Below are 24,654 nucleotides of genomic sequence, written 5' to 3'. Positions count from 1 at the left end.
GTACAAAGGGAAGCCCGTGAGATAATGGTTCCTGAAGGTACAGTATGCAACGAACTTTTGGTGCCACCAGGGGTGTACAATCTACTGAGACAAATTCCTCACTTGTTGGCATGCAACTTGTTACGTGTTGAGGAAGAAAGAGTCAAGACAGAAAGGGAATAGAGGAGGCAACAAGTACTTCAATAGTTTGCTAAAAGAAGGACAAGGGAACGCAACTTGGAAGATGAAGGGAAACATACAGTAAACCAATTCATGCCCCTGATTCTAAACAAATATCCTAGGCGGGTACCAGAGGAAGAAACTGAGGAGGAAGTCACCTTAAGGACACTACGTCTCCAACAATAGGAGGAGAGATGTCGTAACTTAAGGGGAGGATAGAGGGATGCCACTAGAATCCAAGAAGGGTTGATTGAGCATACAATCGAAGGAATAGCCAATTTGGCTATCTTGGAGACACTAGGAAGGAAGTTAGGGTATAGAAACACAGAGACCCTTGCATGGAGAGAACTTCTATAGGAGAAAAACCCTGGAGAAGAAGATACTTGCAGGTCGAGTAATCAAGAATCAAATTCATCGAGAGGAAACTTCTAGTCAGGAGAAAGTGTTCCATCAGGAGGGAGCATTCCATTTGGAGGAAGGGCATCATCAGGAAGGAGTATTCCATTAGGAGGAAGCATTCCTTTGGGATGAAGTATTTCATTAGGAGGAAGTGTCCCTGTGAAAAGAAGCACGCTTGGAAGCAAATCGCTAGGAAGCAAACTGCTAGGAGGGGGTATTCCACTAGGAGGAAAAAAGGCCAACATAATGGCAATCATAGTTTAAAAACTCGGTATCGGCAATATCTTGGCCGACCAAAATTTTTGAAAAACTTGGAATCGGCAACAACTTGGCGAAACATTCGGCAATAAATCGGCACTTTTATCAAATATTTGAAAATATAAAATTTCTTAAAATATTCTTAAAACGGTATACATACACCAAATTTGTAGAATATATAATAATTTGAAAATTGAGATATCCACCATATATCATTCAAAGTTTTTAGTTAAATAGTAATTTATAGCAAGAGGAACTTAGTAGATTAACATACTGCTAGAATCGTATACCAAAATATAAGTACAACATTTGAATATAAATAAGTTCGATACATATAAGTCAAACTCTATGAAACTACTACTTCTGAATACATATTAAGTTCAAGTTTCAATATCAATGAAAATTGAAAGTAGCAATCATAAATTGCGTCTACGAGTAAAACTCAAAAGAGATCGTTGTTGTGGCAACATCCTCAGCAGGTGCCCTAATAGGTACCTCATGCTCGATAGAAGCCTCTGATGGATGACCAAGCTCATGTTCCTCCTCACGTGCTGCCATATCTGCATCCCACTAATCTATTTCTCTCTCAAACTTAGCTAGTTGCTCATCTGTCAATAAAGGTTTACTAACATCCACATCCTCGCCATCAGGAGGAGCAATCCAATCGGCTGAATATGGATCAATGTCATCCAAGTCCAGTGCTTCATATGAAGCTTGCCCTTTCACCTTCTTCTTGTGCAAGAGAAGGTTGTACTTCACATAAACCAAGTCATTCAGGCGCTATTGAGTCAACCTATTATGTTTCTTTGTGTGTATGTTCTGAAAAGTACTCCAATTTCTCTCACAACCAGAAGCATTACAAGGCTGCGATAAAATTCAGATGGCAAGCTGTTGAAGATTAGGCATTGTGGCACCATAATCTTCCCACCATAGATGTGCAAGGATAAAAAAACCCATTTATGATGTGGTAAACTTCCAATGAACTTCACGAGCGAAATAAATGGTATGATAAAATTAAACACATGTTTTTTTTTAATCTAAGTGGAAGGTGTATCTCCGATTGCAATTAGGAGAAGAAAACAATGGCCCCTCTTCCCTCTTGTAGCTCTACAACTCATCAAGTATGAGGTCTCTAAGGTCCGTATCAACAATCAATCTTCGAATACATGTGTCCAAGCCAATTTGAACCTCTACATCTGCTTTAAAAGTGTTGGAGAAATAGTACTTGGGGTTCAAGAAGTAGGCAGCTGCATGAATGTGTTGGTGGAGTTGTCGGTTCCACCTACGATCAATGATGTTCCATATGGGTCTATATTTGGTCTCAGTTGACCTATACTAGTGTTGAATGGTCTCTCTTGCCCTATCCATGGCCTCATATAGAAACCCCATGGGATTTTCATCCCCATCCACAATTCGTAGAACCTTCACCAATGGTTCTGATACCTGGACATAATAAAACATACAAAAATCAGCCAAGGAAAATATTTCAAAATTAAATACTAAATCATCAATTAATACTTGAAAACTTACTTTGAGGGTCTCTTCCATCAGTTTTTCAAAGCTAGCATCAAACACAATCCTCACAATCTTCTCTACTTCAAGCTTCCTCACATAAGGACTCTCTAACCATTTCTTATCAAGAAACATGCACCTGAGGTCTAGTAATGTCTTAGATTTGCTTTGGAAGTTTAGAAAATTAGTAGCCAATTGTGTAACCCCTTCCCATACAAGATCCTTACCACTAGTGTGCTCTCTCATAAGACTCAAGACCCATGTATGATTGTAGATGTACTTAGCAATATTCTTTCCATCTTCAACCACCTTCTCCACCCAGCTCAGTTTCCCTAGATCCTTAAGAAGCAAGTCAAGACAATGGGTAGCACAAGGGTTCCAAAATAATGTGGGATGTCTCTCCATGAGATGTCTACCGGAAGCCACATATGTAGCTGCATTATCAGTCACAATTTGGATGAAATTAGCCACTCCCACTTCTATTACCACCTCATCCAAAATGTTACACAAATTTTCTGCATTTTTTACTTGATCAGACGCATCAACTATTTTTAGAAATACCAACTACCACCCTGAAGCAACTATAAAGTTAATGAGCATCCTGTTCCTTCCATCTATCCACCCATCAAATATGATAGTGCAACCTTTCTATTCCCAAAATTTTCTTTGCTCTTCCACAAGGTGATGAATATTTCTTACCTCGTCATGTAATAACGGCCCACTCACCTCATAGGGAGTTGGGGGCTTGAACCCCTTACCAGACAAAGAAATGGAAGTTACCACTTGATCCCAATATGGACTACATAAATGATTGAAGAGAAGAATGGAAGTTACCACTTGATCCCAATATGGACTACATAAAGGATTGAAGAGAATATCATTGCGGAGCCAAAATCTTGCAATTGCCACCTTTGTCTTCTCATGCATCTCTTTATTCCATGCAATGCCTAACAAGCTAGGTTGAGCACCTAGAGTGTTACGTGGACCCAAAAGTCTGCTAGAGACCCACTTGTACTTCCCGATCCTCGTATCCAAGGCCCAATAGAAGAAGAACCCTCTCCACCTGTTTCTAATCCTGTAGAACTAAAAGTCCCCATTGGGGCTTCCATGGCCTCAAATGTCCTCTTTTTTTTGCCTTGTGCATATTTTTGCAGGCTTGTCAAAGCCTCTCTTAACCTCTTTTGAACATACATCACATGGTGTAATATCATTGCATTGAATCTTCACAAGATGGTATTTTAATCAGCTTATCCCTGAAGTCATATGCTTATGGCAATGGATATATTCGACGTGTCCATGTTAGGATAAACCACGGACAGAAATAAAAACTACATGCAAATATAACCAATAACAGAAAATAATAGAACACACAGAAATGAACACAAGGCACCAAGATTTAACGTGGTTCACCCAATTCCTGGGCTACGTCCACCAAATAGCAAGTCCGATCTTATTACAATCTAGTGATTACAACCTGATTACAATCCGTAATCCCTTACAGCTCAATACCGCCGCAAGAACCAATTTCGTATCACAACACATTATGAAAAATACCCAACCCTAAGCCCTTTTATACAAGTATTAAACCGCTTTAGGGTTATAACATGTCATCCATATGTCAGCCATAATATGTCGGCTACTGCCCAAAAAAAAATTTAACCCCACTATTTATGAAGTATGTACAGTACTTTCTTGATCAGTCACCACAATCTAACAATCTCCCACTTGGGGACTAATCAGGCTCCACACTAAACAACAATCTCCCACTTGGAGACTGATCTTGTAGCAATACAACTACCACATGGGGCTCCCACTGGATCAAACCACCCTGGACTCTGTTGTTCTTTTATTCACTTTTAGTCTAAAAGACCAACTGAAGCTGAAGAGGAGTTCAGCTTCTCCCTTGTTACAACCTTCATCAACATATCTGCTGGATTGTCATTAGTATGTATCTTCTCCAGCTTTAACTGTCCTTCCTCCAAAACTGACCGAATGAAATGGTACCGCAACTGTATGTGTTTGGTCTTAGAATGCAGAGCTGAATTCTTAGCAAGATGAATGGCACTTTGACTATCTGTAAAAAAATAATTATCCTTCTGAGGATGTCCCAATTCTTCCAAGAAGAACTGAAGCCATATCATCTCCTTGGCTGCCTCTGTAGCAACAACATACTCTGCCTCTGTAGTGGATAAAGCATTAATCTTCTGTAACCTAGAAACCCAGCTCACGGCTGCCCCACCAACAGTAAAGACATAACCTGTAGTACTCCGCCTGGTATCAATATCCCCAGCCAAATCTGAGTCAACATAGCCCTGTAAATCAGTAGTAGAGCCCCCAAAGTGTAAACACTTATTGGATGTTCCTCTCAAATATCTGAGAATCCACTTGACAGCATTCCAATGCTCAAATCCTGGATGACTCATATACCTGCTAACTACTCCCACGGCATGTGCAATATCTGGCCTAGTGCATACCATAACATACATCAAACTTCCTACAGCTGAAGCATAGGGTACCTTGGACATCTTATCCTCCTCTTCCTGTGTCTTGGGACACATCTCCTTAGTCAATTTCAAATGACCAGGTAAAGGTGTGCTGACAGATTTAGCATTCTCCATACAGAAACGTTGCAACACCTTCTCAACATAATCAGCCTGAGATAGCGTCAAGGTTCTGTTCTTCCTATCTCTGCAAATCTTCATACCAAGGATTTGTTTTGCTGCCCCCAAATCCTTCATAGCAAATGCATGTGCTAATTGGCGTTTCAGCCCCTTAATATGATCCATGTTAGACCCAGCTACAAGCATATCATCAACATATAAACATAAAATAATGTAGCTATCATCATCCAACCTCTTAAAATAAACACAGTAATCTGAATGACACCTATTATATCGATGCTCATGCATAAAATTGTCAAATTTCAGATACCATTGCCGAGGTGCTTGCTTCAAGCCATATAAACTTTTCTTCAATTTGCACACTAAGTTCTCCTTACCTTTGACCTCAAAACCCTGTGGCTGAGCCATATATATTTCTTCATCCAAATCACCATGAAGAAAGGCTGTTTTAACATCCATCTGCTCTAAATGCAAATCTTCAGTAGCCACAAGACTTAAAATAGTACGAATAGAAGTCATTTTAACAACAGGAGAAAATATCTCATCAAAATCAATTCCCTTTTTCTGTGCAAATCCTTTTACAACTAACCTGGCCTTAAATCTTTTTTTACCTCCTTCCTCTTCTTTCAACCTGTAAACCCATTTATTCTATAAAGCCTTTTTACCTGCAGGCAACTTGCACAAATCCCATGTCTTATTTTTCAGCAAAGAGTCCATTTCATCTTTCATTGCAGACTCCCACTGAATCTTAGTATCCACCTGCACAGCTTCATCATAACTTTCAGGTTCACCAGCATCAGTAAGTAAAATAGAATACAAAGAGGGAGAAAACCTTTGTGGAGGTCTAATTTGCCTTGTTGACCGTCTAACATTCACTGGTGTGTGTGGTATTTGTTGTTGCAGTTGTTGCACATCATGAGGAATGGTTGGAACATCAGCTGTTGGAGTATCATCCAGCACTACATAATTATCTTCTTTTTTCTCATGTTGCTGCAACAGATCTTTGTACAACACTTTCTCATTGAATATGACATCCCGACTTCTAATAATTTTAAGATTTTCAAAATCCCAAAGCCTATAACCAAATTCATTAATGCCATATCCAACAAAGACACCTTTCTTTGATTTAACTTCTAGCTTGGTTCTATTTTCAGAGTCTATATGAGCAAAAGCTTCACAACCGAAGGTCTTGAGAAAAGAATAACTCACCTTCTTACCAGTCCATGCTTCCTCTGGAATACCACAGCCCAAAGGAGTAGAGGGACCTCTATTAATCAAATATACTGCAGTATTGACAGCCTCTGCCCACATGTGTAAGGGCAACCCAGCATGCAACCTCATGCTCCTTGCACGCTCCATTATAGTCCTGTTCATGCATTCAACCACTCCATTTTCCTGTGGAGTCCTTGGAACAGTTTTTTGTCTATGAATACCATTAGTGGAGCAATAATCTTCAAATTCATGACTACAATACTCACCACCATTATCAGATCTGAGACATTTTAATTTCTTACCAGTCTCATTTTCAACCAAGCATTTCCATTTCTTAAAAGTTTGAAATACATCAGATTTTTGTCTATGGAAATAAACTCATACTTTTCTAGTTGCGTCATCAATAAATGTAACATAATAATGAGAGCCACCAAGGGAAGATAACTGAGCCGGTCCCCATACATCTGTATGCACAAGCTCTAATTTCTCCTTTTTGTTTTCCTTCCCTGTCTTTACAAAACTCACTCTCTTTTGTTTTCCATACACAACTTTCACAGAAATCCATATTCACACATTTTAGACCTGGTAAAACTTTCTTTGAATGAAGTATTTTCATACCTTTCTCACTCATGTGCCCCAGTCTATTGTGCCACAACGCTGTATTAGAATCTACAGCAGCTATTTGTTCTCCTTGCTCAACTGCAGCAATTGTTCCTGAACATTCATTTTTCTCTGAAACAATCAAAGTAGAAGGAACAATATGACCTGTACAAAGATATAAGGTGCCTACTTTCACACCTTTTGCTACTACAAGGGAACCTTTTGAAACCTTCCAATTTTTATCATTAAAAGTAACTACACAACCCTCATCACCGAGTTGCCCTGCTGAAATTAAATTCCTACTCAGCTTTGGAACATGTCTTACCTCATGTAGTAGCCAATGATTCCCATTCTGCAACTTAATTTTAATTTTTCCCTTTCCAACAATTTGACAGGGTTCATTATCCCCCAAATAAACAAGCCCAAAATCTCTTTGGACATAATCAATGAAATAACCTCTATGAGGTGTAGCATGAAATGAAGCGCCAGAATCTAAAACCCATGAATCATCAACACTCTCTAAACAGAAGCAAAGCATCCTCTTCGGATTTGTTACTTACCACATTTGCCTCCTTGTCTCCATCTGATTTATCTCCTTCATTTTTCTTTCGATTCCAGCAATCTTTCTTTTTGTGCCCTGGTTTCCCACAGTACCAGCAATCATTTGGTCCTCTTGATTGAGACCTCCTCCCCTTTGACTTTCCTCTTGATTTCCCACGATTTCCAGAGTTACTTCCTCTTTCAGTCGTTTTGCCCTTGCTTTGTGCATTCAAAGCACTTCCTGATGTAGATCCACCTGAGGATTTCCTACGAGTTTCCTCACTCAAAACAACACCGATCACATCATCATATTTTAGGGTACTAGATCCGCCATTTTCATATTAAATAAACGCTTCATGAGAAATACCTTGTTTGAAGCGGAGGGCTTTTCATATAGTGTCGCTAGGGTTTTCATCAAATCTTCTGTCGTCTTTGCTTTTGTAATATTAAATGCCACTGATGGTGCCAAGCATAATCGAATGCTTCCGAGTGCCTTTCTATCCAAAAGATCCCATTCAGCCTCTGACATAGTTCCTTGATTCTTGGCTTTGCCTTCCAACGGCTTCCATAAATCCTTCTGATATAGATAGTCTTCCATTTGCATCTTCCATAACTGGAAGTTTTGCCCATTAAACCTGTCAACCCTCAGCTTACCCTCATCTGCCATCGCTCCCACTCAACCGTGAGACTCCCACTTAACCGTGAGACTTTCCTACAGAGGATAACTGAAAAACAACCTCGCTCTGATACCACTTGTTAGGATAAACCACGGACAGAAATAAAAACTACATGCAAATATAACCAATAACAGAAAATAATAGAACACACAGAAATGAACACAAAGCACCAAGATTTAACGTGGTTCACCCAATCCCTAGGCTACGTCCACCAAACAACAAGTCCGATCTTATTACAATCCAGTGATTACAACCTGATTACAATCCGTAATCCCCTACAGCTCAATACCGCCGCAAGAACCAATTTCGTATCACAACACATTATGAAAAATACCCAACCCTAAGCCCTTTTATACAAGTATTAAACCGCTTTAGGGTTATAACATGTCGTCCATATGTTGGCCATAATATGTCGGCTACTGCCCAAAAAAAAATTTAACCCCACTATTTATGAAGTATGTACAGTACTTTCTTAAGTACTTTCTTGATCAATCACCACAATCTAACAATCTCCCACTTGGGGACTAATCAGGCTCCACACTAAACAACAGTCCATTGATTACCCTCGAGATCCCATGTTTCCATAAAGGATCCTCAACTCTGCCACCATCAGTCATCCTGTTTCTATAGGTATATCACCGACACTGCAAGAATGAGAATGAACAATCAAATATTAAATAAGTTTGATATCAAACATAGTTTGCAACAATTTTAAAGCAATATGAATATATAGGATTTAATGATTAAATAATTTTTTCAAATAGTATATTCATTAATTTAATGACATTTAGTGTTGTATTAAATAAATAGTAATACAATATACAAAGTTTTAATTTCATGAACTTCATAAAATTTCATATTGTATTTACTATTTAATATTATTTATTTAAAATTTTAATAAAATAATAATAAATACTAATAGTAATACAATATTACAATTAATATCAGAAAACGATTTATTGTTTACTCATATTTTTATCAAATTAATATTAGTATAATTTATAAATTATAATAACCAGTTTATATAAAATTAAAAATATAATCTCTTCATATTTGTGTGTAAAAATAATTATTGAGTTCGGAAATATAGAAAATGAATAGAGTACAAAATAATATTATAGAGGTAGCGGAATACAAATATTTAATCTATATTTGTGTGTAATAATTATTATTCAGTTCATAATTATTTTAGAAAATGAAATATGCACACACAAATTATTCAGTTCAAAAACTCATGCTTGATTATAAGCACATAGGATATAGTCTTCCAAGGCAAGTTCACACCTAGTATATCTTCTTCGATCCCTCGTGCCAAAGATCAATACCAATCTACGAGAGGAAATGACCCAGTTTGCGGTGGGTGCCGAGTAGAGTCGAGTCTCAACCATATACCTAAAAACCGTCTTTATGCAATGACTTGCACACTGCATTAAAATCTAATTTTTTTCGTCATTTTGTGTTGACTTGCTGATCGATGATTTTAACTGCCGCCTTTTCTGGTTACTCGTGATTTTAATTAAAAAAGAATGTTGCGATTTATTGGAAATAACGTTGCCAAATTTTTCAGCGTTTAAATTTTTTTTCTTGTTGACTCACGATAACTCTTGATTTTGGCATTATTTTTTCGATATTTTAAACTATGATGGCAATAGACAAACAAAAAATTGCCTAGGTTTACGGGGGATGGTTTGGAGGATCCTACGCACCACTGTAAAACATGCATAACCATATGGCAAGCTAACAAAGAGAATAATGCAAAAGAGTGGCTAAAAGCTTTCCCTACCACACTAAGTGGTATAGCCATTGACTAGTATATAGATTTGGAGGAAGGAAAGAAGAACACATGGAATAATATCTGCATAGCCTTTGAGGAAGAATTTGGACTTTTGAGGGATGATAATGAAATAGTGACGAAGATTTATAACACAAGGCAAGGAAAGAGTGAATCGGTTAAAGCCTACAACAAAAGGTTAAAAGAGCTGATAGGAAAACTTGACAACAAGCTTGCGAATGGACTAATGAAAAGGTGGTTCATTGAAGAACTGATACCATCCCTTAGGAAAAAGATGAAAATAGTCTCACCATCAACCTTTGTGGATGTGTGTACTTGAGCAATGGACATAGAAAGTGAGAGCAAGACTTCCAAGGCAAGAAGGCATCAAAGTGCGAGTGAAAGTTCAGAAGAAAATGAAGACGAATCCAAAGCCATCCAAGCCCCGAGAAAAGACTTGAGGTGATTAATGAAGGAGGTAACGGGGAGTAAGGAAGAGGAAAAAAAGGGAGGGAGCTATGGTGTACCGACTGTAAAAAAGGTCATACAAAAGGGGCATGTCCAAAGAAACCATTTTGCAAGATTTATTAAGTGTTGGGACACACGATTAAAGAATGTCCCTACAATATACAAACAAGGAACGCTCAAGTATTCTTCACACAAGGAGAGCAATCTACACCACCCTCCACCCCTCCAAAGAACACAAATACAAAAGCCTCACCAAGGGGATATAGAAACAATAGAAGAGGGGGTAATAATAATAGCAATAGCAACAGCAATAATAGCACGCTCTGGTGAGCAATCCAGTATGATTCAAAAGGAAGACCTATGATCTAGTGTAGGAGGTGTAATGAATGGGGACATTTTGCACGAGATTGTCAGAATGGAGGAGGACATGATGGAGGAATGTTGTGTAAATGGTGTAGACCAGGCAATCATGAAGATGTGGATTGCCCCAAATGAAAGGGGGTGAATATGTTAGACATTGAAGAACCGGAAAGTGAAGTCTTTGCCATCACAAGGATGCAAGCCAGGAAACTGGCCTACCCGGATGCTACTACGGAGAAGGAACGATTTCAAGAAGCAAAGAAAGACATTCAAGAAAACATGGGAGAGGAACGGAAGGCAAGGCCAGATAAACTTACTATGGATAGAGGTGTACTAAAAATTGTGAGGCAAGTTCTGGAAACCACCATCCCAGTGAAAATTGCTGATTTATTGGAAACATTACCTCAGCTGCAAGTAGCATTAACACAAGGGGCAGTTCTGGGAGGGATACCCTCTAAGGAAGAGAAGGAAGGAGAAGCACAAGTCTGGATAGAAAACAATACCCTATTCATTATAGGAACAGGGAGAACACCAACAATAGTAGAAATGGAAATATTAAGATACAAACTTTCAAATACTATTGTTGATGGAGGTTCCGGTGTAAATGTCTTATCTAAAGAAACATGGAAGGCAATAGGGAAACCCATACTCTAGCAACCTACATTTCAATTGGTGGGAGCAAACCAACACGAAATCAAGCCAATAGGGACCTTGATGGGACTAAAGGTCATAATTGGTTCACAACAATTTTTTCTTGATTTGTTGTTATTACTTTAGAAAAAAAAGGGTAGGATGCCTTGTTGGGAAGAGGATGGCTGGTCACAGAAAAAGCCACCCATAATTGGAAATGGAACACTCTATCCATTCAATCAGAAGGAAGAAAGTACATCATAGACCTGAAGAACTAGTCGGTAAGTTAGGACATGGCATCAAATTTAGAGGGAAAAGACCATGAAGGGATGGAACCGAACGAGGAAGGAGTGTTGAGATTGGGGTAATGCTTAGAAGATGAAACGAGTTCCCTTAATGGATTATTCCATTGGTAGATGGGAGATTATGAAGTGCTCCAGGAAAAATGCAATATGTTGCAAATCCAAGAATCGAAGTCGGAGGAAAGTTACCCAGAAGGGTATATGAAGTACAGAGAAGGTGCGGCAACCCTTAGCAGGACAACACATCTTTGAGAAAGAGGTAGAATACAAGGAGGCCAAGCTCTAGAATTTAAACCTTGGGGAAGAGGATCAACCCAAGAAGATTCTGATAGGGGATGACTGGGACCCAATATTAGAGGCCATAGCTTTTAGAATCTTCATAGAGTACAAGGACGTCTTTGCCTGGACATACAGGGACTTGAAAGTGGTGCATCTGAAGCTATGTGTCCATCGGATTCCATTGACACCTGGAGCAAGACCAGTACAGAAATGGCCTTACAAAAAATGAATAAAAACTATGCAGACATGGTCCAAGAAGAAATCACAAAGATGTTGGAAGAAAGGACAATATTCAAAGTACAAACAAGTGAATGGGTAGCCCATATAGTCATATCATTAAAGAAAGATGACAACCAAATTCAGATATGTGTGGACTTTAGATGTTTGAATGTGGTGATTATAAAAGATCCTTTCCCTATCTCTTTTACTTATAACATTTTAGAGGAGGTGGTCAGCCATAAAATGTACTCTTTCATAGATGGATTCTCAAGATATAATTAGATTAGCATTGTGGAGGAAGATAGACTACATTTGTTGTTAAGGATGGGGTATATGCCTATAATTGGATGTCGTTTGGGCAATGCAATGCACCAGCCATTTTCCAAAGAATCATACTACAGATCTTCGACAGTCCATCAGTAGGAAATTTTAAAGCCTTTCTGAATGACTGGTCGGTTTATAGTGGGAAGGAGCACCACCTCAAAATTGGTGAATGCATGGATAGATGTTGAAGAGCAAGGTTGGCTCTGAATTTGAAAAAATTGCAGGTTCATGGTTCCTCAAGGAAGACTTCTTGGTCATATTGTTTGCAAAGAAGGATTGAAGATAGATCATAACAAAATCAAGGTTATTCTAGAAATGGAGGCTCCGTCAGACGTAACAAGTGTCAAATCCTTTTGGAGCGTGTAGGGTACTATAGAAGCTTTATAAAAGGATTTGCAAAAGTATTGCTGTCCCTAGAAAAACTAACTAGGAAAGGAGAACGGTTCGGGTGGGAGGAAGAATAGGAGGACGCCTTACAAGAATTAAAGAAGAGACTAGTCGGAGCCCCAATCCTCATATACTCGGATTGGAACAAAGAGTTCCATGTCCATGTGGATGCATCCAATTATGCAATAGGTGTCACTTTGGTACAAACTGGGAAGGAAGGACTTGATCACCCGGTGTATTTTGTGAGCAAGTTTCTATCAAAAGTGGAGCATAACTATAGTACCACCGAAAGGGAAGCATTAGGTATGGTCTATGCCATACAAAAGTTTAGACATTACTTATTAGCTACACCCTTTACATTCTATATTAAATAACTTATAATAAATTTATTTAATAAAGTCACTTTAATGATTGAAAATGACAATGGGGTCATGACCCATCAATTAGTTCTTCAAGTGACTTAATTTTATTATAAATGGTGCCTAAGTCAAACTATGGAAATGCATAGAAAAGTATATGTGGGAATATATCTTTTATCCCACATTGGTAAGCAATGTGGTTGAGCTCTCACAAGAAAGAATAAAAAGGGACTTAAGAGCCCATTCTTATATATTGAATTTGATCATATTTTTGCTTTTCATAGTAGGTGAATTTTATGAGTTTCTCCAGGAAGGGTTTCAAGGAGCCATTGTTAATCAGCTTTGAGGTGGTTAGAGATTTCACTGAAATTGCAGGTTGTGCTTGCCATTGTTCTACATCAAACTTTCAGAAGTTTGTGCAGTTACAAGGGTCTTATCTAATCATTTAGGGATCAACTTGAAGACATTTAATTGCAGATTGAAAGGGTTTTGCGAGCAGTCATTTTTCAGATTTTATATCCTTCTTGCTTTAGCTAGCACATGTCCATAATATGCAACATTGATCATCGTTTTCAGGGCATATACCACTGATGTTTGGGGGTTTATTGTGCAAGTTATCCATTGAATAGATAGGGCGATCAAATTATTGTTGTCTTCTGCAAGTTGAAAGACTATATCAGACATCCATAGCCACATCCCAACTATTAACGAATCCACATGCTCATTGTGGGAAGAATCGATCTTTTTAGAAGGCTGTTTGGTGCTTGTTTCAGAGGTGTTTGACATCTTTTATTACTGTTCACTAGTTCTGTGCAGAAATTATAGATTTTCTAATCTGAATGAACATCCAATAATTTGGAAAAAGCTACAACAGTCGCATTTGTGCCCAGCTTTACAAATAAATGGTGTATTCTTCATCCTGGGGTATGAATCTTTGCAAACTATTGTGTTCTTGTCATCTCGATGTATATTTTGAATTGCTGGGTAAAAAAAAAAAAAATTACAGTCCATTATACTTGTAACAAAAGTGACATTATTGTTAGTAGTTAATTATATTTTATTGTACTTGCAATGTTCTTCATTTGTATAACTTCCACATTGCAAAAAACTTTCAAAGTTGAAGGAAATGTCATCAATTGCATTGGTTAGAACCATCGGGGTTCTTACAGAATTTATCATCTCTTCACCTCCTTGCCTTCATCATTCATGTTTAGCTGTTAGTTCAATTCACAGATCTAAGGTGAAGTTTGGAGGTGTTTGAGGAATCAAGATTATGGATCCTAGGAGGTAGACCGATTCAGCCACCTCCTCAGGATTATTCTTTGGTTCACAACCTCTCGAAAAACAACATTTTTTGCATTTTTCTTTGCTGTGTTTAACGCTTTGAACATGAAACTTTTTTTGCAATGAGCAAAGTTTTGAGGGCTCAGAGAAATTTTCCTCTATGGCTGATAGAATCCGTTATTCTTAGAGGGATTTTCCTCTTTGCATCATGCTTTCCATAGACATTTTCTCAGCTTAGAGGGTGTGAGGATTTATATAAATATAACATTTAAGTATATTTTTAACTTACTCTAAGTTATATTTACATAAATAATATTACGATGTTTAAGATAGGTTTGTGCTTCATAGGAGCTATAACAAAGATTCTAGATTTTGAGAGTTTTCAAAAAATTCTAGACTTAGGCAAATTTTAGGATTCAAGATGCCTTCAACCGTGTTACCTCCCTCGACCTATCCTGGCAATGTAAAGGTCAAATTGAAGTCAGTACAAGGATTTTCTAATGATTTTGACTCATTTCCTGACAAATCACATGGTTTCAACTCCATCTCTTTGACTAGCTTAGCCCGACTTTTTCTTACATCCCAAACAAGATTGACTTCCCAAAAAGCCAAAATTGCTCAAATTCACTCTCGGACTTGGAAACTTGAAATTTTCTACCAAGAGTACCTAAGATCACTACTAATGCTAAAGAAAAAAGAGGGGGTTCCTGATTTGTAATGGGTTCATGATATGAAAACCTCATAACACATTTGAAACTGGGAATTTGAAAAAGTGTGGAGTTCTCTCCACTTTCAAAATGTGAAGATACTTATGCCCTATAATTTCTAGTGGACCATTCTAGTGAGAGCATGAGTGAATCGGTCTCATTTACCGATTGTGATGGAAAACATGTTATAGGAGGTACTGAAATGGAGTAATAGACTTCACCTTGACTGAAGTATGAACATCACCATTATTGACAATATCTATCAAAAGGTATACACTCCTTTGTTTGCTTGTCTAGTACCTTCAAACCTTTAAATACCTTCTCATTGAAAACTGCACCTACTACAAAGAATCCTTTTAGCAATTAGATCCCATAATCGGAAACCAAACTGGTACTTGCCACAACCGACAAAAATACACTTCTATAATTTTGGTTCCAATTTGGCCCTCTTTTACTTAGGAACATGTGTAAAAGGATCATGTCGAAAGACCCAAAGATGTGAGTATCAAATTCTCTTTCCCATCCATTCCTACTTTGGAATACCAAAATTAAACTTAGATGGACTCCAATTAATTAAGTACAGATGTGTTTTAGACTTTTGCCTAAAATTCTTTGCCCAATTAGGCATTAGGAGCATATACCAAGCCCTCTCAAGAATTGGCCGGTTAGCTTGTTAGTTGCTCCATTCTCTCAAGGAATAAAGGAGACGCTTTTACTTTCATGGATACCATTATACACACAAAATTTATCAAATTCCGATGAACAAAACTTGCCACTATTATTCGTTTGCACACATTTAATTTTATGCCCAATTTGATTCTCAAGTAAAGCCTTAAAATTTTGTATTTAGAAAATAATTCTGATTTTTGACTATGCATAGGACATCCAACCTTTCTAGTATAATCATCAAGAAATGTAACAAATTAATCAGCACCTCTAATAGACATAACTCAGCGGGTCCTAAAACATCCAATAAACAAGCTCCAAAGGTGCAAATTTCTTCTCTTAACCAGTCTTCAAGAAGATGACCGACTTCTATTGTCCAGACTCCATAAAGACAATGCTCACAAAATTCTAAATCAACGATTGCAAACCTGGTAGTTGTTCCTCTTTGAACATAACATCAAGTCCTTTCTGATTCATGCATTGGAGCTTTCAAAGAAAAAGCTCCGAGTTGCTTTGCATGAGTGTCATAATAGCTCCCAGTTCACCATTATTCTCTAGAACATGTAAATTACCAACTTTATTTCTCTTTGTTACCACCAATCCCTTGGTTACTTTCCAACAATCTGAAGTAAAGAAGATATTGCAAATTTGAGTGTAAAGCTTACTCATAGATATCAAATTCCTCTTAATTTTAGGAACATGATGAACATCTTTTAATAACCATTTGCCGCCATTTTTTAATGGGAACAAAATATCACCTTTTCCAATTAGTTCACAAGCTTTATTGTCACCTAGAAACACTCTTCCAAACTGGCCTTCTTGGTAGTTTGTGAAATGCTCCATACATGAAGTGGCATAGAAAGAGGCTCCAAAATTTAAAACCCAACAGTCTGAAGTAGTTTCACTTGTTGATAACACCAAAACCCTATCATCCTTGTCATAGGTAGTATTAGCTTCACTGTCCCTCACCTTTTTCCTGTGACTTCTTGTAAGGTTGACGCAGATTCGCCACAAGACCAATAGTCACCACTTCTTCCTCTTGACTTCAAACGTTTTCTAGATTGAGACCTATTATTATTTTTACTCCTATCTTGAGGCCTTCCCCTACTAACACTGACCACTATTAGAACATCATGAGGAGGATTCTTGATTCTTTCTTATCGTATCTTCACTGAGAAGAGTGGCTGCAGCATCATCAATATTTAGTTTACTCTTGGCAGCCACTTGGTGCTAACTAGCATCGTAACTACTCAACTATTAGGTAACAAAAATAATAAAAGAATAGCCTTAATCTCGGTATCGAGGTTAATGCCCACTAAAATCAATTGGGTAACCAATGTGTTAAAGTCATTAAGATGATTTGACACAATTCTAACTTCTTTCATTTTCAGATTGTATATGATGCACGAGCATCTTGCATGGGGAAATTTAAAAATAAAATTAAATAAATAAATAAATTGTGGAGGAGAGAGAAAGTGAAAAAAATAGAAAGAAAAAAAAAGAAAAAAAAGGACAAGGTGCATAGGTAGCTAAAATAGAAAAAAATAGAAAAAAGGTGTTATTCCATTTATCAAGGTGGCATCTTAGAAGTTTGTGGAAAGTTTTTAAATCATGCATTTAATATTTGTTGTGATCCACAAAGGAAATGTAATTTTCTAATTGGGCCACATGGCAGTGCTTAGTTGTATTTGGGTGGGAATTCTAGAAGGTTGTGGATATTGTGTAGGTGGAATCCTAGAAGGTTGTGGATATTGTGTAGGAGGAATTCTAGAAGGTTGTGGATAAATCATGCATTGGGTGGTGAGTTTCTATTTAAGCAAGGCATATGAGCATTTCTAATCAAGCTTTGGAAGGTCAAGCTTCAAGGTGTGAAAGCTGGAAGGTGTGAAGGCTTCAAGGAGTGAAAGCTTCAAGGTGTGATCTCATTTTAGTAGAAGCTTAGAGAGAAGGAGGAAGCGAGGAGTGAGTTTTCCTAAGTCTGTGGATAGAGCGCTGAATGTGAAGCAATTTACAGCAAGGTTGTGGTGGAGTTGTGAGTTTGTGAGAAGGGCTAGTGGCTGCGGTTTAGAAACAAGGAGGTTGCTTGGTGGCTTGCGAGCACAAGTTGAGATCTTGGAGGTTTCTACTAGAGTGTGGATCTGGACTAGCTTGGGTTTGGATTGGATCTTGAGAGATCTTGCAAAAATGTTATTGTAATTGCTATTGGATTTTCAAGTATAATAAAATTGCTTGGGAAGCATTTTGTCATCTCATTGTCTCCATATTGTTGAATTTTTGGTTATGAGTTGGTAGAGTGGTGTGGCCCTTCATCAAGTGGTATCAAAGCGAGAGTTCCTGAGTGTGTGGACAAATCGCCGAACGTAATAAAATTTGCACCAGGACCTTGGGAGGACATGTAGATTGATTGATGGATGCAAAGATGGAAGATTGATCTTGTTGAGGCATGATTGTAGAGAGTTTGTGAATTGCAGATCCGTGGTCTTGGACTTTTGATGTGGTTCCTGATTGTTTGTGCGAGCTGGTAGGTTGCGATCTGACTTGCAAACAATTCAAGGTTGTCACAAGGTGTGTGGGAAGGATTTGTTGCAGAGGGTTTACGAAGATCTTGGGAGATGGCTCCGAGAGGATTGGACCCTGAGATGATTGCAAAACTCCATGATATAGTGGAGAGGAGGTTTTTTGAGATGACTGCTCGGCTTGAAGCTAGCTTGGCTGATCGAGTTAGGGATGGGGTGAGGAAGGAATTCCGTGAATGTTTGTTTTACTATTCTGATCCAGAAGAAAGTTGTTTGGCCAGTTAAAAGACTTGTTCGTGAGAGAAGATGGCATAACAAGGTCAAGGTGGAAGAGGTTGGTTTTGTTGATCAATTGTGGAGCCTAATACAGAACTTGCAGAGGAGCTAGAGTTTGTTGGTGAGGATATTCCTAACCTTGTTGATATTGGGATAGACATTGGTTTTCATGATCAATCGGTTGGGTCTGACATGGAGATTGTGGAGCACTCAGTCGTGGATGATCTAGTTGTTGTTGGTGGTGACTTGTATGTTGCAGAGCATCTTGTTGTGAGCAATGAGACTGTTGGTGTTGTGAGTTTGGCATATGTTGCTGCTGATATGGAGTTTGTTGCTACTGGTGTGGATTCACTAGTTCCTGATGTGGATGAGGGTTTGTTGATGAAGTATTATGTTCAGTTTATTCTTGGGAGCAAGCATGCTGATTGGATGATTGAGATTCTGGTGTTTGATAGAGTGATGCAGATGTGGAAAATTTGCATGTTGGTTTTCTTGTCCCTGTTGAGGTGGAAACCTTTGGTGAAGATGAAGATGGTTGTAGATCTTTCTTTTTGGCATCAAAGTGTGGGACACACTTTTCTATCTACCAGGGGAGTCTAATGTAGGAGCATCTTGCATGTAGGAGCATCTTGCATGGGAAATAAAAAAATAAAAAATAAAAAATTTGTGGAGGAGAGAGAAAGTGATGAAAATAGAAAGAAAAAAAAATAGAAAATAGAAAAAAAGGAAAAGAGATTTCTATTTTCAAGATGCATAGGTAGCTAAAATAGAAAAAAATAGAAAAAAGGTGTTATTCCATTTATCAAGGTTGCATCTTAGAAGTTTGTGGAAAGTTCCTTAAATCATGCATTTAATATTTGTTGTGATCCACAAAGGAAATGTAATTTTCTAATTGGGCCACATGGCAGTGCTTAGTTGTATTTGGGTGGGAATTCTAGAAGGTTGTGGATATTGTGTAGGTGGAACCCTAGAAGGTTGTGGATATTGTGTAGGAGGAATTCTAGAAGGTTGTGGATAAATCATGCATTGGGTGGTAAGTTCCTATTTAAGCAAGGCATATGAGCATTTCTAATCAAGCTTTGGAAGGTCAAGCTTCAAGGTGTGAAAGCTGGAAGGTGTGAAGGCTTCAAGGAGTGAAAGCTTCAAGGTGTGATCTCTTTTTAGTAGAAGCTTAGAGAGAAGGAGGAAGCGAGGAGTGAGTTTTCCTGAGTCTGTGGATAGAGCGCTGAATGTGAAGCAATTTACAGCAAGGTTGTGGTGGAGTTGTGAGTTTGTGAGAAGAGCTAGTGGCTGCGGTTTAGAAACAAGGAGGTTGCTTGGTGGCTTGTGAGCACAAGTTGAGATCTTGGAGGTTTCTACTAGAGTGTGGATCTGGACTAGCTTGGGTTTGGATTGGATCTTGAGAGATCTTGTAGAAATTTTATTGTAATTGCTATTGGATTTTGAGTATAATAAAATTGCATGGGAAGCATTTTGTCATCTCATTGTCTCCATATTGTTGCATTTTTGGTTATGAGTTGGTAGGGTGGTGTGGCCCTTCATCAGTATAACTTCTTTATAATAAATACCTTATTGGATGCTGAAGCCATCTTATACATTGAGGAAAGGTTTTCCCACAACTCTTTCGAAGTCTTCTCCATTGAAACCTTGAATAACAGGTTATAGACAACAAGAAGAAAATTGTATCTATTTCCTTCTTATCCATTTCTCCCAATCTTCATTAGCCATCATAGTTGGCATCTTTTCTTTCCCTTCAAGTGTGAGTGAGAGATCCTACTTTATTAGAAGTCATTCATTTGCACCTTCAAAAGGCCAAAATTTTAGCCCGAGAATTTCTCTATCTTCAGTTCATAACTCAAGAAATTTACACCACTTTCCAAACCAGCCATACCACCAAGCTCTGATACCAATTGTACATATTGAAGAACAACTGACATGAAATGAGATGTGCAAAACAGAAAACAAGAATAGAGAAAAGGAAATGCCATACACAGATTTATAGCGCTTCACCAATTGGCTACATCCACTTCCAGCAAGGAAATTCTCTTATTAATATCTCAGTATTTACATGCATATTGTACAACCACATATGACTCATACAAATCATATAAATAACACTCAACCACTTACTTTAAAAGATCTCGAATGAGAAATGAAATGTTACAGCTGAAGTGTCACAATCATTGGGCTTCATATCCCAACATGATTGAGGGATAAATGTTGTTCTCAAGTTAACCGGCATTTTATAGATAAATCCTATGTATGTTTGCAGTCATTTTACATGCTACTTTGCGAATTCTTGATATATTATCTAATTACTTCCAATTTCCGGAATGATTGTTTTTCTTGAAGTTGGACTGAAACTTGTTTATCATGACAAAACATTTGATGCAGTATCTCGTTGATTTCTTTTCAGGAACCAATAATGAGGTCAGTTGGTGAACTAGATTCAAAGGCTCTGCGTGGTCTGCTGCAAGAAATTCCACTATGGGTTAAAAATCCCGATTATGAGAGAGTATGAACATACTACCAACTTGGGTTATGTTTGTTCTGTGTCATTATGATGCTCTTGTTTTATAATGAAGCAAAGAAGAAATTCATCTGATGCTATCTTCTGAAGCTTTGATATTCTGCAGGTTGATTGGCTTAACAGCTTTGTTTCTGAGATGTGGCCCTATCTTGATAAGGTAACTTATATTTTTAGGTCCCATCATTCTATCATCTTTGCATGCATAAATCCTATTGTTTTACTATTCTGATGGGAACCATCAAACTTGTAAGTTGCATATCAGTCATGAGGCTTTGAATACCTACTAATAACAAAATGTCAGGCTTTATATTCAGATATTTGACTTTGATGATATCCTTAATACTTATCTTTGTTTGATTTTCTTCAGGCAGTTTGTAACATAATAAGAGAAACAACAAAGCCCATCATTGACCAATACATTGGAAAATACAAGATAGAATCTATTCAATTTAAAGCTCTTACATTAGGCAGTCTGCCACCTACACTGCAAGGTTAGCTGATCCTGTTTAGCTCCTATTATTGACTTATTGAAAAGGATGTATATCCATTCTAATTTTCTTTTTCTTTGTGTCCTTTCCATAATTATTTTTAAGTGCACAATTAGTAGTTGGATTCGTACATTCTCTCCATGGTCTGGTAATCTGAGAATCTCTCACTGTTAAGAACCAGATATAAACTGATGTAAACAAAAACACAGGTACATGAAACACTTTATAGAACTTGGACCTGAAAATATGCAATTGTTTTCTTTTCCTGAACATTCTTTTTCAACCAAAATTCTGGATTTTCAGGATTGGAACCACAATATTTAGAGTCTAGATTCTTGACCTTAAAGAAATCATATGATAACTGGAATGAATCACCCATGACAATATTGTATTTTATAAAAAAAATCAGATCTATATAATAAGGAAGACTTTAATGAAAGACATAGTTGTCAGCTTTGGCCATATCCAAGAGCAGTAATTGTGCTGCACCTGGCCAATAAGTCCTGCAGGATCCCACTCATATCACTTTTCTAGCCTAGAATTGTTCACTTGAGGCTTAAAATCTTTTATAACTCCTGCAGGCTTCAGATCTTTGTGCAACCAAGGTTCCCTTTGTCCCTTGTAGCCTTGTAGGGTTGACTTATTTTAATTTCTAACTGATAACAATTTCTGATGTTGATTAGATAATTTATGAGCAGTTGCCTACAAGCTAATTAACTACATTACCCAAAGCTTTTGGGACAGCAGGATGGGAATCCAGAATGGTTTTTTTTTGCCATTTTTGAGGATGGCAAGGGACGATAGAGGGGATGGCTTTATAAAAAATAAAGGAAATTTGAACTATAGGGGGAAATTTTAAATATTGATATGATATCATTGATAAATCATTCATTATATATGTTATACATAGCAATTGAGTTGAGTTGAGTGTCCAGATGAGAGTTGATTTGTATACAAGATGTAACTTCATAGTTAATTCAAATTGCTTTCATACATTCATAAATATACTTAATTGAATTACTATCAATGCTTGTAATATGAATATCAAAATGCCCAAAGGCTGCAAGTTTCAACAAAACTATCATATATGTCAAAAGTTTCAAAAGAGTCAGACTCAAAAGTAAAACAAAGAAAAAATGCTTCTGCCCCTAATCTTCATCAAACCAGTGTACTTTGAGTCACTGCCACTGTCAATCTCAGCCTAAAAGGCCGCCCTTCATCAGAATCTTGACTAATCTCTCATGTGCCTTGTCCTCGTTAATTTGGCATCTTTGTAATTGATATCCGGCCATAAAGCTAGACTCTGTCAATAATTTGGAGTTTGATGACCCTCAAGTTGCAGAGCACTATGTAGAACCACTAATTTCACTCAGCTAGGGATAAGCCTATTCCTCTTGATACTAGTTCTTCTTTGTAGTAGAGGACCCATCAACCTATGAAAGGAGGCAAATAGAACAAACCCTCAACTTTCGTGCATCTGACCTAAGTCATTGCCACCATCCAATAGGGTTTTTTCAAGCCATTACTGGTCTATTCATCCTTGCCTCTGCTATGTTGAAGTATGGACTACTATGATTTGTGAAGGCATTCCATTGTTTTCTAAGCATATCATACTTCTAAGGTGAAAACTTTTGTTTGAAGGGCCTTTATCAACCCATGCTTCACATTTTCATCATCATAAGGCAACCTTCCAGGTTTGGACTCATACCAAATTATGATCCTAAGCGAAAATCACTTCCTTCATCTTTTGAATCATGTTGTCAAATGTATCATTATTTAGCCAAGACTAGGACAGTTCATATGAGCACATATAGTGACACCTACAACAAGTGAGTTGAAGGAGCAAACGTATTTGCAAAGAGAAAAGAAAAATATTATCAATCTTGAAGTTAATTGACAACTAGGAAACTTGGAATGATTCAACAATAAAATTAACATTATTAAAATCAATATTTTTAATAAATCTTAAAACTGAACAATGTCTTACCTCATAGGGGACCACCAATTATCATCAAGGATCCTTTTTTTGATTGATTTTCCTTCAACAGTACTTGAATTAAGCCATTCACTTTGAATTCACCACCAACATTTGTAGAGCCTCATGCACCTCAATCATCATCTCTAATAAAATAAAGTAACTGACATATCTTGTCTCCACAGGTTCGAGAAATCCTTTATATGAAAAGTGGCTGAAGAGAGAAAGTGAGGTGTGATGGCTGCAAATGAACATTTGAATATTTCTATCTTTTCCCACCATTTTCTTTACCCAATCAAATTTCCCTATGTCTTCCAATGTATTGTTCAATGCATGAACACAACATAGAGTCAAAAGATATTCTTATAACCACCATGCACCATCAAGCCAACCAATATGCACACGTGTTAAATCAGTGATCACCTAAATGACATTCTAGGTCCCAACCTCCATTTTGGCCTCTCTCAAAATATCAAACTGAGTTTGCATTCTTGTGTTTCCCTGAAAAATCAAGGGCTCTAAGAAAATAATATCGAATTGTGCATGTGACTATGATGTTGATGAGTGCCTGGTGTCTAATACTGGTCTGCCCATCCATTACAATAGAACAACTCATTGTCCTCCATCATCAAATAAACCTTAGAATATGCTTTTTCAAGGGGTAATGCAAGCTAATGATCTTTAGGTACAAAATGGCACAATAGCTATATCTTTGGCCATTTTTATGAAGTAAGAAGAATGAGCCCCACAAAATGGGATGGAATAGGCATAAAGAAGATCAGAAGTGGAAGACTCTATCATATCCCATTCTTGCACATTGAACATATTTGAAATTGTCCCTTCTGCCGACTATTACTAGCCATACTCTTTCCTCTTGTGGCATTTGCACTATAAATACCACTCAATGCTAGTGTTGGAAGACATAGACTGAGGCATAGATGGTTGTGCGGGATATTGCATTGGTATGGGCTGTTGAAACATGTAGCTTCGGTTCAGGCAATATTTCTGATCGTTGGAGAATATACTCATGTGTATATATATATATGTCTATATGATTTGAATATTGATATGTATATATGCACGAATATAATCTGCATTATTCATGATGATCGCAATATTCAGAACCGATTTTGCA

The 24,654-nt window shown here is 37.5% G+C and overlaps 1 protein-coding gene across 1 annotated transcript in view; it reads left to right on the top strand.

Annotated features, from left to right (window-relative positions):
- The window catches only part of LOC149528958 (synaptotagmin-2-like), an 87,360-nt gene that overhangs the window by 9,176 nt on the left and 53,530 nt on the right, over positions 1 to 24,654 (top strand). The window contains exons 3-5 of the mRNA XM_089810013.1: positions 20,943 to 21,041; positions 21,163 to 21,213; positions 21,424 to 21,547. Coding sequence (XP_089666139.1) covers positions 20,943 to 21,041; positions 21,163 to 21,213; positions 21,424 to 21,547 — 274 coding nt within the window. The remainder of the gene's footprint in view (positions 1 to 20,942; positions 21,042 to 21,162; positions 21,214 to 21,423; positions 21,548 to 24,654) is intronic.

This window comes from Cupressus sempervirens, chromosome 11 (genome assembly GCF_028749045.1).
Source record: "Cupressus sempervirens isolate cs-2001-9-10 chromosome 11, ASM2874904v1, whole genome shotgun sequence".
Classification (NCBI taxonomy): Eukaryota; Viridiplantae; Streptophyta; class Pinopsida; order Cupressales; family Cupressaceae; genus Cupressus; species Cupressus sempervirens.
Note: the sequence above shows the minus strand (reverse complement) of the source record. Positions and strands in the feature narration are given on the sequence as shown.